Source organism: Annulohypoxylon truncatum, assembly GCF_022578515.1.
Source record: "Annulohypoxylon truncatum strain CBS 140777 unplaced genomic scaffold F4807scaffold_45, whole genome shotgun sequence".
Classification (NCBI taxonomy): Eukaryota; Fungi; Ascomycota; class Sordariomycetes; order Xylariales; family Hypoxylaceae; genus Annulohypoxylon; species Annulohypoxylon truncatum.
The window spans coordinates 152,847-170,613 of record NW_025953831.1 but is presented as its reverse complement, the minus strand read 5'-3'; the positions used below and the strand labels follow the sequence as shown (position 1 = coordinate 170,613).

At 49.0% G+C, this 17,767-nt stretch overlaps 6 protein-coding genes across 6 annotated transcripts; 2 read left to right on the top strand and 4 right to left on the bottom strand.

The window, feature by feature from the left end:
* Nucleotides 1-54: 54 nt before the first annotated feature.
* Nucleotides 55-1,754, bottom strand: F4807DRAFT_291394 (uncharacterized protein). The gene is made up of 3 exons (XM_047994817.1): nucleotides 1,273-1,754; nucleotides 869-1,011; nucleotides 55-817 (listed from the first exon to the last, which is right to left on the bottom strand). The coding sequence occupies exons 1-3, from the start codon at nucleotides 1,356-1,358 to the stop codon at nucleotides 474-476; spliced, it is 573 nt and encodes a 190-aa protein (XP_047849763.1). The 5' UTR covers nucleotides 1,359-1,754; the 3' UTR covers nucleotides 55-473.
* Nucleotides 1,755-6,690: 4,936 nt separating this feature from the next.
* Nucleotides 6,691-8,604, top strand: F4807DRAFT_454123 (RabGAP/TBC; the record flags this gene model as incomplete). Its single annotated transcript, XM_048000541.1, has 1 exon — nucleotides 6,691-8,604. One exon carries the CDS (start codon nucleotides 6,691-6,693, stop codon nucleotides 8,602-8,604), a length of 1,914 nt encoding a protein of 637 aa, XP_047849762.1.
* A 916-nt stretch (nucleotides 8,605-9,520) lies between these two features.
* Nucleotides 9,521-10,442, bottom strand: F4807DRAFT_291350 (ubiquitin-conjugating enzyme). The gene is made up of 2 exons (XM_047994816.1): nucleotides 10,321-10,442; nucleotides 9,521-10,238 (listed from the first exon to the last, which is right to left on the bottom strand). Exons 1-2 carry the CDS (start codon nucleotides 10,348-10,350, stop codon nucleotides 9,798-9,800), a joined length of 471 nt encoding a protein of 156 aa, XP_047849761.1. The 5' UTR covers nucleotides 10,351-10,442; the 3' UTR covers nucleotides 9,521-9,797.
* A 373-nt stretch (nucleotides 10,443-10,815) lies between these two features.
* F4807DRAFT_443994 (cell cycle control protein cwf19) lies at nucleotides 10,816-13,209 on the bottom strand. The gene has a single exon (XM_047999601.1). The coding sequence runs from the start codon at nucleotides 13,176-13,178 to the stop codon at nucleotides 11,076-11,078; it is 2,103 nt and encodes a 700-aa protein (XP_047849760.1). The 5' UTR covers nucleotides 13,179-13,209; the 3' UTR covers nucleotides 10,816-11,075.
* Nucleotides 13,210-13,335: 126 nt separating this feature from the next.
* F4807DRAFT_291345 (uncharacterized protein) lies at nucleotides 13,336-16,769 on the top strand. The gene is made up of 3 exons (XM_047994815.1): nucleotides 13,336-14,440; nucleotides 14,500-14,711; nucleotides 14,777-16,769. Exons 1-3 carry the CDS (start codon nucleotides 14,005-14,007, stop codon nucleotides 16,511-16,513), a joined length of 2,385 nt encoding a protein of 794 aa, XP_047849759.1. The 5' UTR covers nucleotides 13,336-14,004; the 3' UTR covers nucleotides 16,514-16,769.
* Nucleotides 16,610-17,752, bottom strand: F4807DRAFT_443991 (microsomal signal peptidase 18 kDa subunit). The gene is made up of 2 exons (XM_047999600.1): nucleotides 17,555-17,752; nucleotides 16,610-17,462 (listed from the first exon to the last, which is right to left on the bottom strand). The coding sequence occupies exons 1-2, from the start codon at nucleotides 17,633-17,635 to the stop codon at nucleotides 17,025-17,027; spliced, it is 519 nt and encodes a 172-aa protein (XP_047849758.1). The 5' UTR covers nucleotides 17,636-17,752; the 3' UTR covers nucleotides 16,610-17,024.
* Nucleotides 17,753-17,767: the final 15 nt, after the last annotated feature.

Sequence of the window (17,767 nt, the reverse complement as noted above, 5' to 3'; positions counted from 1 at the left end):
TTTAACTTCTCGGTTTATTTGATTATGTATCTTACGTACTTAGGTATAATTTATGCATTACCGTTGCCGTAATACTTCCCTGTTTTGCATTGCGAGTTACTACTATGTGATGATCAGAAGCGCCAGGACTACCTATATGTCACTAAAGTTGAATAGCATCACGACTTGCAATATCTAAAGTCTATCGAGATTTAACGAGGGCAGTGCCTTTTCTGATCTTCTCCATGGAATGTGCTTCAGATTTCACACAAGAATCCTTCTATTGCCGTTGATTAGGAAACATGTAGCTAGGAAGACATAGGAAAGGCAACCTCCAAAACGCGAGAACGGATGCGAAATAGGCGGTGGCGAAGAAACGAGAGCCTCAAGCGGGAATTAGAGCGGCTCACGATCTCGGCCCGGTGTGAGGATTAGGCATAGGAAGGATGCCTGATGTTCTGGCCCGGGCTGCCCGAGGTGAGATGCTGAGGTGTTTAATCCTCAGCCTCTTCACCGTTGGCGGCAACTTCGGTTGCTACCTGGGCCTTTCCTTTGGCGGGCGCGTCCACATCGATGCCTAGCTTCTTAGGTTCATCGACACCATTCTCCTCTTCGTCGCCTTCGCCTTCACCTTCAACTTCATCCTCGAATCCATCTTCCTCTTCCTCGCCCTCGCCCTCGAGCTCATCCTCTTCCCCGAGGCCATCTTCGTCAAACTCATCCTCCTCACCGTCATCCTCGGCGCCATTGTTGACGACAGGAACAGGTTCGGTGGGAGCATTGGCCGTCTTCAGTTTCTTCTTCGGGGGAGCTTCGGTTGGTGCAGCTGCATTTGGGTCTGAATTCATTAGCTATGGCGAAGAGACAGGGCATGTCAATTCCAACTTACGCTTTACACCATTGCCGTTGCTAGTGCCATTGCCATTGCTGTGGCTATGTTCCTCTTCTTCTTCTGGCTCGGCTGCTTCGTCATATTCTTCCTCATCTTCCTCGGCATCGTCGGCATCTTCATCCTCTTCGCCTTCCGAGATGCTGTCGAGTAAAGGATCAGCCAATGTTCTTCAGAGCACCTGGTACAACTTCCCCAAGTCGAAATTTCAACGAAATCGGACAACTCTGTAGTGAGAATATAATGTCCGCGACAATGCGCCAATATGCGCGACAATGCACAACATCCATGCGATGCCGTCACGTCTTTTGCGACAAGAGATATTCTTGCGATGTTTCCAGATCGCGAAGCTTCGGACAATGTCTTGGCAAGCCACGATGATGTTCAAAGAAGAAAAAACTTACTATTCCTCTTCCTCTTCACTCTCGTCACTGGGGAGTGCGACGAGTTCTTCCTCCTCCTCGTCTTGCTTCCTCTTTCGAGAAGTCATGTTTTAAAGCTTGGAATTGGGTCGAGGGGGACTTTTTTATGCGGGACCGGGAAACAAGTCGGTGGTTTGATGAGTAGGAGGGAAAATCGGATGGATTTTCGATGGAAAAGATGGGAAAGGAGGAGAGAAAAAGAGAAGGAGAAAAGGAAGGGAAAGGGGAAAGCTGGGGGTGGTAGGAGGGATACGGTGGCCGTTGTGCTTGGGGAAAGGCTGCTCTGCTTAGGAAGGGGGGAGCAAAGCGTCGAGTGTGTGTGAGAGGGAGGGGTCCGGTAAGCTGGTAGCTGGGGGAGCTTGGGGGGAATGCGAAAAGCGAATAGAGCGAATGGAGAGGGGGCCGGACGGGAGCTCTGGAAGCTTTTGCTTGCTTTGCTGCTTGCTACTACAATGCTACCACATTGTTTTGCCTAGGACCTAGGTACTGCCCGCCGCCCACCTTAGCCTCTCTCACTCCTCTTCCCACTTCCCCCTTAGTTGCAGAAAGGGCTTGAAGGGTGCCCGTCATTGTGGACTAGCAGCGTCCGTCCAAGAAGCCACCAAAGTCACTCGAGAGCGCTGCAAGTGATGGTGTGGGACTCGGACCATCCTCTGGCCAGGGCTCGATCGGGCTCGGGAAGCTCCTCGAAATAGCGAAAAATCGGGCTTAGTAGCTTTGGTCAATTCGACCAATTTGACTGATTGATGACGATTGCGCAAGAGCAAGCTTCAAGCTCAGACATCACAGCCACACCTCTTACCTTTCTCCCGTTTCCACTTCATTCGTCTTCCCCAACTTGGAAGCCTTCCCCTCATTTTTTAATAGCATAAGCCACCTTGGGTTATCCGTGAACGATGAAGCTCGAAGCTAGTGTAGAAACCCGCAGTCTTTGTTGTATTCCAATGGGGACACCTAATTTTCCCTCTTTTTACCACGTAAATATAACAAAAGACCGGAATGTCTCCCACGGCCATATTCTTTAATAATTGATCGAGACATATCGAAGCTGTGACAAGTCAAAGAGTTAAGCGTTAAACGAGAAGAGACATAACTTATCTCTGATACTTGCCCTCAATGCATCCTGCATCTGCATCTACTGGCTAACGAGACATTTGCTCCGAGACGTGATCGGAATATATTATGCTAGTTGTAATTTGAATGACATGCGAATGTCCACTATCACAGCTTGCGAATACGGTTGAGAAACTCCACGGTCGCAGCGGCGGTGCATGTCCCGTGTGCGGGGATCGGATACAGTATCCCGCATCATTTCCAAGAGAGGACAAGTCTTGATAATTTGTACTTGGACAAGAACATTCCTTTAGCAAGGGATTGTGATATTGATTGGTGCGTATCGTGATAGGCTGTTTGGCGAAAAGGAGCCAAGAATCAGGGGAACGCGTAGGATACGCGTCGAATATACGATTCTGGTTAAGCTTCAATTGTCGTTTATTCTCTCACTCCCCATCTTGCCGTGGCCCATCATGATGATAATGAGGACGTGAGACCGCATGAAGGTGTGGCAATATTTTGGGACACAGAGGAATTGGCACATCATGCTTTCTTCTACTGAGTAATATAGCATGTTAAGATGGAAGAGGTATGTATGCAGAGACGTCTCATAGCGTCAATCGTCAATAGGCTACCAACGGCATGGCCAATCTTGAAGTCGAATAAAAGTGAAAATTTTTACTTCGTTGATGATTGTGAGATGAAGATCAGTTACTGAGCCTGGTTAAATCCGGGTTCCGGGGAGTCGGCCGACGAGGTAGCTGCAAGGTACTTGAGTAAAGTTTTAGTAGGTAATTGCACTTACCTACACTCTGACAATTGAAGGTGATTGAATGGTTGGACATTTGGCAGGTACCCGCCTCGCACAAGTACTGCGTAGAAGGCACCTTTAAGGAGGCAGCTGGGAGGCAGCTAGGTACATGTTAGCTGATAAAGTGGACTTGCTATTCTAGCTGTGCCCCTGATCCATAGTCTCGGAACCACCTAAACCAGTCTAAACCAGGTACTCACTACCCGAACCAAAGTCTACCTGGAAGTTTAGCACCTAAAAACAGAGATTTCAATTGACAAAGTTTTGAAACAATGAACTAGAGGCTCTATGAGCTGTAGCATGTTTCGTTTATAGGAATCAAATTGCGAGGTCTTCCTGTCAATGTTGCCAACGTTGAATTACACGACTGAGATTACGTACATATATATTAACCCACATTTAGTATCTGCATATGCATTTACTACTGCTTCAATGTTATGCAAATGAACACATATAAAATCCGATGTGGGCTTGTGGATTCATACCTTGGACTATGGCATGTGGCATGTGGCATATGAACTGTGGACGGCAGCTCGCACAGTCTGACAATGTGATGATATGTTGCCATGGAGGGATTTAATAGTGATCCTTTTCGCTTGACAGAACCTTGGAATAATGACCCTATTAGGTCTTGTTGTAGGAGTCTTACTATACAGTTAATACGTGCGTATTATATATCCGAATGGATACAAACAGACAAACCTTGCCTGCTCACATTATGAACAAATAGGAAAATATTAAGTGTTGGGTAAATATTGTGAAGTAATATTCTTAATTCACAACCTAGAAAGTTATGATGACAAACTTGGGAAATTGCAATGTTCTGGAGCGAAAATGATGTCAGCCTAATTGATCAGCTCTCCTTCCATTTCGTTACCCTTTTTGTTTTTCCAAGCCAAGCTGAGCCAATGACAGCTACCGGCTTCGTACCCGCAAAACAACCTTGTCCAATGGGCGGATCATAAGCCGTCCCGCATCCGCTAAAATTAATTTCGATGACTAGGTACTTCGATTATAGTGGCTACCTTTGGCACTTACGGGATGAGCGGAGGCTCCGGGTAAGGCTAGAATAATAATTCTACAATTCTAATCCTAGGTACTGAATGAGTAAGAAAAAAATCTTTTCAATTTTCAACTTCTGTTTTCTTTTCTTTCTGCGTCTTCGTGTGATTCATAAAGTTGTGTGTTCTCTTTTCTTGTACTGCCATTGGCTTTCCTGACCTTTTTGTGTGGCGGCTTCAATTGCTGGTGCAAGTTATCAAACGTCGACATCTAATTGGAAGAAACAAAAAGCAATCGTCAAAACCTTGGCTACCTTGACCCTACCGCTGCGTTAAGGTTACAGCAGCTGGAAGTAGGCGGGATTGGACTTACATACATAGACCTTGATCCTTGACCCGACTCTTTGAAGATGCAGTCGCGCAGTTGATACCTGCTTGCACCTGCATGTTTAATTCGAATGGACGACTGCTGCAGGAGTCTTTATACTTTTAGGTACTAGGAAACCACTGCGCACTATTCAAACTTGCGGAGGTAGCTGAGACATCCACTCCAATTAATTCGTCCCTGCTCGTCCCCAGCCTCTGAACCTCAGTTACCGTAAGGCAGGTACGGGTACGGGTAACTGGTATCTCCATTTTTCCTGTCTACCGACATACTTTCCATCGATAACTTTTACCATCGTCAACCTTCGACAACAAAACACACAAACAAGATAGCCCCATACTTTATTCTGCACATTTTGTCAACTTCTTGTCTCAACTGCCGAAACCACCAAATAACAAGAACGGGGTACAACAAATTGGGTACCTCGGACAAGCACACGGTCGACTCCCGATTTCTTTCAACTGGCCCGAGTCTTCCTACACCAACAAGGCGGGAAGACGCATACGCATATTCTCCAGAAACGGCCGTTTTCCTCACCACTTTGTCACCACTTGTACGACATTGACAAGTAACAGCCGCCGGTATGGAAGACACCTAAATTTAAATCTTCGATTACCTATCATCCGTCAATGCTAGGAGAATTCCATCCACGACATTCGTTATACCCTAACACCTATCCTCCCTAGACCATTTCATCCGTTCGATTGATCATCACCACTGTCTCGAAACTCGGTCTCGGAGTGCTTAGGACCACACCCGTGCGTGCATACTCACTATAGTCTAATCGTCCACACTCCTTCAGGTTGGATTCCTCTACCATTGACGTCTGTTACATATACATGCAATTGAAAGTGCACCTACTTTAGATGGAAACGTTGGCAGCGCTCTTTATTCTCCCTGCAGGACTTGACACTACGTTGGATCAGGCTTTTTTGTTCCCGGCTCTTGGGTGCTAAGTCAAAGTGGAAGTGCAGTGCATTGGCATTGGATTGGTGAAATTGGGGGAAGAGGTGGTAGTCTATTTTTTGCGTTGGAGAGCTACCAAGCTCTAAATTCCTTGGCCGTGAACAATGGCGCGAACATTTACCACGGCCGACAATCTTGACGATTCAGTTATGTCAACAACTTCTGAAGCTCAAGAGCATGGACATCAGAGAAGTTCCGGGGATGATGGAAGTGTGACACAACCTAGTTCGAGATCGGGCTTAATATCAGATGTATCATCAGCTGGGATTAGCACTAGACAAGACCGTGGCGTGAAGGTCCGGGACTTTGGACTCCACGCCTCTACAGCCCATGACTCGAAACAGACCCCGGTTCGCTCAAATTTCCCCAACGCCAACAGCTACAGGCACAACTTCTACAACCACAGCAATTTCAGCAATTACAGCAACTACAGCTACTACGACATACAATCCGATTATCTCGACGGCTACGACGCCGATGAGGACAATGAATTCGACGACCAAGCTAATACCGCTACAACAACTGCTTGGAACACACCATCTACAATCAATTCCACCCCTTCGACAAAATTTACCTTGTACTCGCACTCCAGTCCAACAATAGACGAGCACTCACGCGTTCAACCATTACTTCACTCACCACCACTATCTCCCAGGTGGGATTCTCTAGGCTACGACCGACCTACAGGCCTTGCTGCTACCTCTCCGGCCGTCAGCAGCTTTCATAGCAGATACTCGAACGCGACCGATGACCTCCACTCCAACGCCAATTCCCTCAATTCTCCAACCAGAGATGAATTTCCCATGTCACCTCCTAGGAAAATGATTACCGCCGACGGATCACGCGTCGATAACTTCTCTAGGCCGAGAACTGCGAGCATTAAGCAACCTAATCGCGAGGTTCCCGAAGCTCAGCCCACCAATCATTCCACAGCTGAGACAAATCATCTCGAAACACCATCTAACCACGCCATGTCGTGGCCCCGAGAACGCGGTCAATCTATATCCTCTAATCTGTCTGCTGTGACCTTCGCCTCTGTTCCTGTTCGGGCTCCTCCTGATATGTACAGCCGGGACCATCCTCGAAGCAGAGGTCGACAATTAGGTCCTTCCACTAGCCGGCCTCCTATCTCGTATCGTGCCGAAAGTAGCGGGCCGGCCTTCACTCGGGATCCCATGCACCGAATGGCGTCGTTGCCGACCGAGGAACTCAGGGCCAGTTATCGATCCCAACTTACAGCATCAACGGGACCAGGGACACTGGCTACTGAGAGGAGTAGCATCGCAACTAAAAATAGCTCCATAAATTCTATTTACGGCGTGGTGGACGACAATTTTAGTATCGATGATGTGATGGGCATGTATGAGAGAGGATTCTACGATGATTCGGCTCCTGAGGAAGAAAACAACGATATGGTGGACTCAAGGCCTCCGACGGCAAAATCGGAACTGAGTAGGAGAAAGACCGCTATGCTGGAGGCGATGACCGATCTATTACCAATGCCTGAATCACCGGACAACAGTCCAGTCACAGAAGATTCGGCCGCTAGTTTCCGTGACCCTGATATTCCTGATTTACGAGACTCCATACGAGACTCCACACAGGACTCCACACGAGAATCCATGCGAGAATCCGTACGCGACTCCTTGCCTGAAGAGGCCTTGGAGGAAATGTCTCAAAGTATCCTCGAAGACCCCGATGCTGAGCAAGATATTGAAGAAGACATGGAACACGGTCCTGTTGAATTAAATCCCATCGAGTCCGAGCCAGAAGACGACCCAATGCCTTCTCCGCCGTCACGCCAACCGACCGAGTTAACGATTCCCGAGGAGGACGATGAGCGAGATCGCTATGGTTTCAAGAAGAGCAATCAATACGTAACCCGAGAACAGTATGATGACTGGAATCAAGGATACACCGAGTATCTGGCTAGGCGACGGAAGAAGTGGGCTGCCTTTTTAAGGGAGCATGGGCTCATGACCGACAATCCCAACCGATTCCCTCCCCGATCGAACAAGACGAAGCGGTTTGTACGCAAGGGCATCCCCCCTGATTGGAGGGGGGCGGCTTGGTTCTACTACGCTGGCGGTCCGGCTGTCCTTTCGAAACATACAGGCATGTATGATAGTCTTTTAAAACAAAAGGCTAAGGATGTCGATGTCGAGGCTGTCGAGCGTGATCTGCACCGCACCTTTCCGGACAACGTCAAGTTTCGCTCTTCGCGGCCATTGAATACCTCTGGGGGTAACAATCCTCAATCTCCTAAGGATGACGGGAGCACAAGCACGCTTACCGAAATGCCGATGATCTCGTCCCTACGTCGTGTTCTGCATGCATTCGCCATATATAATCCGCGAATCGGCTACTGCCAGTCACTGAACTTCTTAGCAGGCCTTCTGTTACTCTTCGTGGAAACCGAGGAACATGCTTTTTGGCTACTTAACATCATAACGAGAGTGTATCTTCCAGGGACTCACGAAACAAGTCTAGAAGGTGCTAACGTCGACCTGGGAGTATTAATGTCTTCGCTACGAGAGTCTATGCCTCAGGTGTGGGCTAAGATTGGAGGTGAGCTGGACGGTACGGATGCTGTATGGCCGAAGAGTTGGAAGCATAGACGCAAGTCCGAATCGACACGACTACCACCTATTACCCTGTGCATGACTGCTTGGTTTATGAGCTGCTTCATCGGTACGCTACCTATCGAGAGTGTCCTTCGTGTATGGGACGTGTTCTTCTACGAGGGGTCGAAGACTCTATTCCGAATATCTCTAGCAATATTCAAGATCGGCGAAGGTGAGATTAGGGCCGTGGCAGATCCTATGGAGATCTTCCAGGTGGTTCAGACAATCCCTCGCCGACTCATCAATGCCAACGGGCTGATTGAGGCCTGCTTCAGACGCCGCAACGGTTTCGGTCACCTTAGTCAGGAGACAGTCGACCAGAAGCGACAAGAAAGAAGAACCCAGGTCAAAGCCGAGCGGGAGAAGTTAGCAAATAACCTCAATGTACCGGGCGCCGATGCAGACATAAAGAGAAAAGTTACTCTTTTTGGTCGGCGCAGAGAAAGGGAGCCGACTCCTGCCGAAATAGTATAACCCCAGCAACATACAGCATCGCCATCATCACGATATATCTCTTTTGTTTATCTTCCTTCGCATCCAGCTGTTCGGACGACTGTATCGCGACACATTTCCATTCACAATCACATTATGGTGGCGCATTAATTCGACATACGCAGCCGGTATCTGCGATCTTGTATTTCGTCTCCATCATGTCGACTTTTTCTCTTTTCTCTCTTTTTAGCATGCATGTATTGGCGTTGACGACATATCATGATACGACAGTTCTGTTTTTAGCAAGGAAATACCATAAGGAAGTTAGCATGCGGTCACCTGTGTTAATGATCAGAACAGGACTGGCCAAGGAATTTGTTTAGGGACATCATGGAAATTATATGGGCATCGCATTACGTTATGGAAGTTGGAAGTTGACAAGTAACCCGCTCTCTCGCCTGCGTCAGAAGACAACTAGGAGCCCCAGGGAATCTTATTGCGAGTGGAACAACAGAATTTGCATGTATACCAAACTGGTTTGGTGAAGGCAATATGGAGACAATCAACACAATCAACGGAACCTATCCACGTATGGGATTGCATTGGCAAGGTTAGGAAAACTAGAGTGCATATTGCATTAGAAAGGGGTTTATATAGCATCAATCTGGCGGCGTAGAACATGCATTCACCAACTGCGCGAACATTTGCAAAACCACTCGGCCCCTGACTCAGGATCAGCCTCGAAACTTTGCTCCAGGGACAGTATCAATACAACAAAGTGTTGGATGAATATGACCGTTTGCTATTGTGAGAACTTGTGATCAACTTAGCAAGGAATCTATGTTCGTAATTCATCGTCGTGTCCCCTCCTTTGCCCGGTTCCTAGCTACCCAGATACTTCCTGCGGGAATGTATGTCGTAAAACATAACATTAATCACCTACTATGGGCGTCCCGATATGCCCTTGGAAATCTCTCCTTCCCAGATATCAGCTTGTTACGCATTTTGGTGACTGGTTCTTGATATGCGCCACGACCAATCTTCTCTTCGGAACATAACCAGTCATCGACACAGTAATTGCGTTCACACGATCTAAAGGATAAACTTGTGCACTCTTCTAGTACCCAGTGAGAGATGTTAGATAGATGAAGGGTATCTATCCCCATCACCTCCCTCCGTTCATCATCTTCAAACCTTTTCCCTTTCCCAGCCCCAACCAAACCGGCGGGGACTGACTACTTCTTCGAGACGGCGGCGTACCTGGCGACGTAGGAGCGGGCGGTCTTCTCGAACTCGCGGGGCGCGTTCTTGAACTCGTCAGCGATGCGGGGCTCGAGGGGGTCGTCGGGGTTGGGCTCGACGAGCAGCTGGCGGACGGCGTCGAGGACGGCGTGGATCTTGGACGCGGGCTTCCAGTTCTCGGGCTTCAGCATGCCGAGGCAGATCGCGCCCGCGCTGTCGTTCGTCACGTTCGGGTGGTAGATGCGCGTCGCGAAGGTTACCTGCGGCGCCTTGAACGGGTAGTCTGTTGGTAAGACGATGGAGAGCGTGAAGATTCCGCCTGCGTAGACTGTGCCGGGGGGCCCGATCAGGGTTGCTGTCCAGCTGTGCAGGTCCGTTTCTGAGGCGCTGATTGTTATGCCGGTTGGTGGGTTGTTGACGCATTCGGAGAGTTCCTGGGGAGAGGGTTGGAGTGTTAGGTTTGGTGGTGGTTTGTTGAGAGAATAGAAGGTTTGCACGATGGAGTCGGATACTTACTTTGGTGATGCGCTTCTGTGAGGTAGCCATCGTGACGGTTGGTCTTCGGTTCCTTCTATTTGTATGCGCAAATATCTTCGTAGCTCCCAGAGATCGAGTTGGTCGTCGTTGAGATGGGATTTAATTATTTTACTTCTTAAAGTAGGTGCATAAACTAGCAGATACTAAGATGTAGATCTCAAAAGTATGCTGGTTTTAGGTAATGTGCTTGCCCTCAAGGTGTTCCAGCGGTTGGAAAGAACAGCTGGGTAGCAATGATATCATTGCGGAATACAGCTCGCCCAGGCAGCTTTCTCCTAAGCTCTGACTGGGTTACGACTTCTCGTATGAGCTGAGGCGGACAGGGCGGGGCAAGTACAAAGAAAATGCCCCTCATTGCCCCACACGCATCGGTCTTCAGATCCGGTCAGACAGGGGTGGTTTTAGCCCCTGCCTCATAAGCGGGTACATTTGATAGCCCCTTGCCAGGTTGGAATATGTACCTAGGTACTAGGTACGTCAAAGATGCATCCAAGACACAAGACAGTCTACGACAACTTAGATGCAGGGGTTCTCGTTGAAGTAACATGATTTTTAGAGGTCGTGGTATGGTAAGCAGCTGACTCAATTATATACGACTTCTTACATGCTGCCTCACTTTGTTCCGTATTGTAACGGTCTAGACCTTTTTCCCAGTGCTCCGTCTCATAACACTTCATACACCATCCAACGTATCTAAGGGTATGTAGAAAACACGCATATTCCCAGATGAGACCTCACCCATCGGCAAGCACTCTCGTCCAGTCAAACTTCCTCCAGCGCTTTCTGAAGCCGTCGACCCGCGTGTCAGATTTGTGCCATCGGCCTTGCTTCTTGATGACATCTGGTTCGACATCAAGCATACCACCCAGAATCTCCCTTGCGAATAGGTCACCCCTGGGCCACCGATTCGAATCTTCCACTACGTGGCCTAGACCTCCATCCAGCGTGAACCATGCATGAAAGTAAGGCATCTCCTTGGCGATAGATCGTCTGAAAGCGAGTTTGCCTAGTCCTTCTCGTGCCTTCTTTCCCGTGTCGATGATCTTCTTGTGTTGCGACCACTCCTCGTCCGCCGTAAGCATCGCCTCCTTGAAGAAAGCCGGAGCAGTATCTCCTTGATCATAGGGGATGGGTACCGCTTGCATAGCGGCATGCATATGTCTGTGAGGAGCGGCCGCATTTTCGTAGAAGACTACCTCCCGGCCTTGTTCGTGGTACATCCGAGTCAGACACTTCATGAAATTGCGAATCTCCTCCCACTCATCATCATCACACTCCAGCAGATTGTTTCGATGCTGAATAGGCACGATGACGGCACCACCATCGTTTAACTCGGGCTCCGTGGGTAGTGTTAAGTAGACCCGGGTTGCTAACGAGACTATAGGTGCGATCGGCGGTTGATTGCGGTCTTCGTGATGACAGAGCTGGCAGTTATCTAGGATCTTGTTGATCTTCTGGAATTCGCCCACTGCCTGATTCTTGAGATTAATCTCGGATTTCTGCACACGCTTGGCCAGCTTCTCGGCGTTTTCGTCCATGTATTCTAGGTCGTCGTCGAATTTGCCATCCTTGGCAATTCGCTCGGCTAGGCGTATGCCATCTCCCTGGCCTCGTGTTCGCCGCTCTTCGCGGACCATGTCCTCGATCGACATATCTTCATTCTGCTCCACCAGTCCTCTTTCACGACCACGTTTCGTCTCCACGGCCTTGGCCTCTCCGCGAGTTCCCGCCAACATACGGTTTTCCATGACGTTGAGCACAACTGCCTCCGGGCCTTTTGATGCAAAAGCTGCGGCTGCTTGATTGTATTCTGCCTCTAGTTTGGCTGCGTCCGGGGCCTTCTTCAGCTTTGCCTTCATCATCTGAGCTTTCAGCCGGTTTAGCGTGGTTTGGTCGATTTGTGTTGCCACGTGAGCCGATGCATCATCAGGGATAACAGCACCTTGGTCTAGATTTGTCGGTGCCGGTGAAGTTTGTCGCTTTTCGTGGACGCCCTGGTTCAGCTTCCTCTCCTGAAATAGTTCGCCACTAGGTTTCTCCTTGCCCACGTAGCCTTCGCCGTAAACTTTGCGTCGGTCTATCTCAATCTTCTCCTCACGCGCATCGTCAAAGTCTCGTAAACTGCCATACCGCTCTAATGCGATCTCATCCACAGGCTTCCCAGTCTGTTCCGCAGTATTGTAGACACCATTCAACTTGGTCATTCTCCATTGCGATCCACTGTCGCCAAATGTGTAGCTAACTTCGTGCTGCGCTGGTAGTTCGATCTCGTCAATGGTCTTTCCACTGTTCAACTCCTGTAACTGAGCCGCATTTATCTCGCGCTTGTGAATCTCCCTCTGCGGCGCCTGACTTGGAGGCGGGGGAGGTTTGGAGGATTTAGAGCCTTTCTGGGTGTAATCAACATCAAGCGCAGATGGGGCTGTCATCCAAGAGTCCCGGACTTGTGTTGAAGTAGCTCCCTCTACTTTCTCCAAGTCTCCCGCAGTTAGTTCCTCGTCGGGTAACGGTAAGTCTTCCTTAGGATCGGATGTTTTTTTATGGCGGTCTCGTCGATCTGAATCGTCGCGATCATCTCTATGATGTCTGCGTCTGCTATGGCGCTCATCTTCTTTTGAATGGCGAGATCGCTTATGTCGATGCCCATCTTCGTCCTCATTTTCGCGACGATCACGCGATCTTCGACGACTGTGGTGGCTATCGCGGTCATGTTCGCGTTCAGTTGATCGATCTCGTCGATGATGATGTTTATGTTTGTGATGTCTCTTTCCGTCGGAACGTTCCCTCTCGGCTTTCTCTGCAGCAAGAGTTTTTTCAAATTCGTCGAGACCGTCCATTTTTGGCTATGTGTTGGTTTGGGTAATGAAGGTTGAAGCTTTGGTGATTAATATGACGAAATACCTAATAGGCACCCGAAAAAATGGGTTACTGCTGTTTAAAGCAATATGCTCGTGGAGAATATTCGATTACTGAGCATATGCATGTGAAAGGTGTGTTCGAATTTCAATCATTCTCCTATCATTCCAATTGTAACTTTGAATGACTAATTTTGCACGAGTTTTCCCTATCTATGACTGTTGTAATGATTAGTATGGTTTTGTTAAGAATAAAATGGAAAAGCAAGTTTTGTTAGGTTGATAGTTCGAACTCCCCCTTCTTTGCACTTGAATGTCAAAATTGATGAGTCAGCAGGATTTTAGCAAGATGAACCAAAATCTTTTTCACCTTGCTAACTGACCACTGGACCTCTCGACCATCCATTCTTTTTCCCTCATCAACTTCCGGACCCACAAAACTTCTTCGATTCTTTTTACTCGACTACATCCCCCGTTTCCACCATTCATCTCATTCACTTTATTTACGAGCCGTTCTCATATAAACGGCGACTATCGCATCGGTCTTGAAAATTAAAAATATATCCATTCAAATCGTGCATACTCGAATCGAATCGCTATTGGAAGAATCGCACGATATTCAATTGAGCGATTGATTCAGTAGCATCCCCGTTGGGGGTTGCGAAGCTGGATATCATCGTCGCCATATGAACCACTCATATCAACCCCCTTTTATACACTACCCCTACCCGTTCTCACCTGTACACTAGTAAACTCATATCCATTCACTTTTACTCATGTATCATACTTCTCCTTACTACTGGAAATCATGTCATCATTTTTGAAACCCCTCAAGGGGGCTAGGAAGAGTGGAGTCCAGTTCCGACCAAGGGGAACTGGTTCTGGTGAACGCATAAAAGAGGTGTTGGAGAGAAATCGCATGGAAACGATGGGATTGAGTCCCACTCCGACACCTGTTACCGGCAAAAAACCCGCCATTTCAGATCGAGAGCCGTGCCCGAATCCTGGTTGTCCCAACCCTACTGCTCCGGTCACGGATGGCTTCTGTTCTGCCTGTGGTCGTGAACTTGACTCTTCTAATATCGTCGCCGAGGTCCAATTCGGCGAATCATCGTCTGGTGCTGCTGTTGTTCACGGTAGTTTCGTTGGTGCCGATCAAGGTACTGTCAGTCGGAACTTGGGGCCTCAGTATCGACGCCTTGGTGGTGGACTCACTGATGCTCGAGAGAGAACTATTCGTGAAGGTACGTCAAAATTCCATACTATAATTTTGAATATTCCGGCGACTAACTTGGCCATATAGCGCGGAACATGATGATCGGTTTTGCGCATCAGCTTAAGGAGGTCCCTCCGAACGCTGTTGACGCTGGCATCCAGATCTTCAAGCTCGTCATGGAGGAGAATTGGCTACAAGGCCGAGGAATGGACAAGGTCGTCCCCGTCTGCCTCTACACAGCTTGTCGAAGAGAGGATCGTTGCAAAGTGATGCTCATCGACTTTGCTGAGTTAGTTCACGTAAGTGCCATTCAATACTTACCAACCTCCATCTATTTTTATATACCCTAGCTTACATCGGTTAGGTCAACGTCTACGAACTCGGACATGTGTTCAAGGATTTAAATAACATTTATTCCTTTCAGAACAACAATGTCAAGTCTATTATTCCCGAAGATCTCATTTATCGCTTTTGTTCAAAGCTCGACTTCGGCGACTTCACTAACAAGGTCGCAGCCGATGCAATCCGGCTATGCCAGAGAATGGGCCGTGACTGGATGGTTATGGGCCGCCGGCCTTCTGGTATTTGCGGAGCTTGCATTCTTATGGCGGCGCGAATGTGGAACTTCCGCCGCACCGTGCGGGAGGTTGTTTACGTTGTGAAGGTTACAACGGTTACAATCGAGCAACGTCTCGAAGAGTTCACAGTTACAGAGAGTAGTGACTTAACCATTGAGGACTTCCTCAATCGAGAATTTCTCGAGTCACGTCATGATCCACCCGCCTTCTATAGAAACACCGCCGAATGGCAAGAGAAACTGGAGAAGGATGGCAGGGTGAGAAAGCGGAGACGTATAGAAGACATCGATGAGGAAGAGGATCAATCTGGCTCGGTCTACGGAACACCCGCACCAGCCGACTCTACTGCTACACCAAGAGCTTCGTCTACTACATCAGAGATGCCACCACCACCTCCTCCTCGCCCACCCCCCGACACTTCCAAATTGCGTCAAGTTACAGAGTACTTACCTAGATCCTTCGATGACACAGAGAGAAGAGAGCTCATTGCTCCATTCGACCCTTCGAAAATACCCAAGCCGGCTCGGAAGGGCATCGCTAGAGATATTGCCGACTGCCTCAATGCCGAGAATCCAGATGCTGATGAAGCAATGAATGATTTGGCCGAAGAGTTTGGATCCGAAGGGATGCCTGAGAATGACCAAGAAGAAGAGGATGAGGAAGCGTTGGTACAGCCAACTCGAAAACGTGGCCGTAAGAAGGGGCCTGCCGAACCGCTACTGACCTTTAACGACGAGTGGGAGCGCGATGAGGCAGTCCTAGAACAACAGATTAATGAGGTGATTAACGATCCTCACAGCGACGAACATAGCAAAGCCTTAGCTACAGCCGCGCATCTAGCGCACATCAAAGCCGAATGGGCACGCTCTCTACTCCCACAGCGAGAGCTTAAGATGGATGAGATTATTGGCGAGGATGAGTTTGCAAATGACCCGGAGGTTCAATTTTGCAAGCTATCACCTAACGAAGTGAAGATCAAGGAGAGCATCTGGATCAACGCGAACAAGGACTGGTTACGCAAGAAGCAGGAGAAGATCTATCGCAAGCAGATGGAGGATCTCGGTCCTCCGAAGCGAAAACGTAATCGCGTAAAAAAACCACGAATTGGAGAAGGCCAGCTCACGCCAGCTTCCACACCGGGCGAAGCGGCCCGTGAAGTGTTGAAGAATCGGTCGACCTACTCCAAGCGAATCAATTACGATGCTATTGAGAGCCTCTTCACGAATACCAAGGCTAGTGGACCTGGTTCTGTGGTGTCTCAAGCTGCAACGCCCGCTGGCAGTGTTGCTCCTGGCAATGCAGCATCTCCAGCTGACGAGGGCGATGACAACGAAGGCGCAGAGGATGAGAATGAGGAAGCGTACGAAGAGCAGCCGACTGAAGTGTACGATGAGTATTATGACGAGCAGGAACAGCCAGGTTACGATGAAACCGGTTATGATGACACAGGCTACAATGAGGAGGGAGGATATGGAGAAGAAGACTATGATGGTGGTGGCGGTGGTGAAGAAGAGTACTACTAGATGGTGTATAATGTTGCTAATTGGTCGCCGTCTCGGATGATGTAACTCAACAATGCCATAGCTAGAAGATATGAACAAATCCATGGATGGATTCTATTCCTGGGTAACACATGCCTTTCTGTGTGATGGACTTGTCTCCTGGTGTGTTTCTAGTGTATTAGTTCACGTAAGTCGTAACTTATTGTGACTTGCTCATTGTTCTTCAGAGGCTAGACGAGTAAGACCTGCAGGAACGAGAATAGAGTTGTCTAACCATTTGTGCCTACCTACCGTTAGGCAATGAGGATATATCCTTGTGGCATCCATACCAGCATACCCCGATTCCAGATTGACGCATCTTGGACGTTATCGTGCTGGGTCAAGTCACAAGAAGTGGCAGAGCTGCCAAAAGTCGCACCGTTTCATTCGATCGTAGTATTTTTATTCGCGAATAGATCCAAGGCTAAAGTCAATCCCGAAAATCTGCATGCATGCAATTTCCAGACGCCTCCCCCAGGTATTTTTCCACCATTTACTCGCGCTGCAGCACGACCAACAACCCCATGATCCCCAGCATAACAGTCTTCAACCAAGGGTGCTCGCTCAGCATAATCGTCACATAGCCCACAAACGGAATGTACGCGACGACGCTGCCGATGATGTCCTTGCGCTCGAGGTAGTCCTGCCCCCGCGCGTACAGCTCGGTGTCGTCGGCGGCGTTGTTGTCGCCCTTCGTCAGCAGACGCGCGTGGTCGCCGGTGCCGAACTTGCGCACGACGCGGTGCACGATGGGGATGTCCTTGTCCTTGACGTTGTAGACCACGACCTCGCCGACGTCGGTCTCGGCTAGCAGGTTCCGGTTCCAGAGGAAGAGAAGGTCGCCGCGCTGGAAGGCGGGCTCCATGGATCCCGAGAGCACGACGACGATGGGCGAGGGCGAGTCGGCGAAGACGGAGAGGCCTTTCCACATCTGTTTGTTTTTTTGGTAGAGGAGTTAGTAAGGTTACAAGGGCGCACGATTGCTGAGCACGGGGTTAGGAGTGTTGGGTGAGCAGGACGTACCATGAATGCGGTAGAGAGGATGAGGGCGAAATTGAGCAGCTGGGCGGCTGCTTGCCGCGGATTTTGGAGGCCGGATAGCATGTTGAGGTGTTTCGTATTAAGGTATCGGTATATGAAGGAGCGGCGTTTGGTTTGCCGGCCTCGATATTTTTGAGGCCAGCTTGGAGAGATGGGTTGCAATTGGGCTTAGCTGTTCGAAGGATGATGATGGGA

Excerpts from the sequence above, each read along its gene's own strand:
- F4807DRAFT_291394 (XM_047994817.1), bottom strand. The coding sequence starts at position 1,358 with ATGACTTCTCGAAAGAGGAAGCAAGACGAGGAGGAGGAAGAACTCGTC. Across the intron at positions 1,012-1,272 it reads AGTGAAGAGGAAGAGGAATA|CATCTCGGAAGGCGAAGAGG; the intron begins GTAAGTTTTTTC and ends TTTACTCGACAG. Across the intron at positions 818-868 it reads CAACGGCAATGGTGTAAAGC|ACCCAAATGCAGCTGCACCA; the intron begins GTAAGTTGGAAT and ends TAATGAATTCAG.
- F4807DRAFT_291350 (XM_047994816.1), bottom strand. The coding sequence starts at position 10,350 with ATGGCTACCTCACAGAAGCGCATCACCAAA. Across the intron at positions 10,239-10,320 it reads CACAGAAGCGCATCACCAAA|GAACTCTCCGAATGCGTCAA; the intron begins GTAAGTATCCGA and ends CCCTCTCCCCAG.
- F4807DRAFT_443994 (XM_047999601.1), bottom strand. The coding sequence starts at position 13,178 with ATGGACGGTCTCGACGAATTTGAAAAAACTCTTGCTGCAGAGAAAGCC.
- F4807DRAFT_291345 (XM_047994815.1), top strand. The coding sequence starts at position 14,005 with ATGTCATCATTTTTGAAACCCCTCAAGGGGGCTAGGAAGAGTGGAGTC. Across the intron at positions 14,441-14,499 it reads AGAGAGAACTATTCGTGAAG|CGCGGAACATGATGATCGGT; the intron begins GTACGTCAAAAT and ends TTGGCCATATAG. Across the intron at positions 14,712-14,776 it reads ACTTTGCTGAGTTAGTTCAC|GTCAACGTCTACGAACTCGG; the intron begins GTAAGTGCCATT and ends TACATCGGTTAG.
- F4807DRAFT_443991 (XM_047999600.1), bottom strand. The coding sequence starts at position 17,635 with ATGCTATCCGGCCTCCAAAATCCGCGGCAAGCAGCCGCCCAGCTGCTC. Across the intron at positions 17,463-17,554 it reads TCCTCTCTACCGCATTCATG|ATGTGGAAAGGCCTCTCCGT; the intron begins GTACGTCCTGCT and ends AAAAACAAACAG.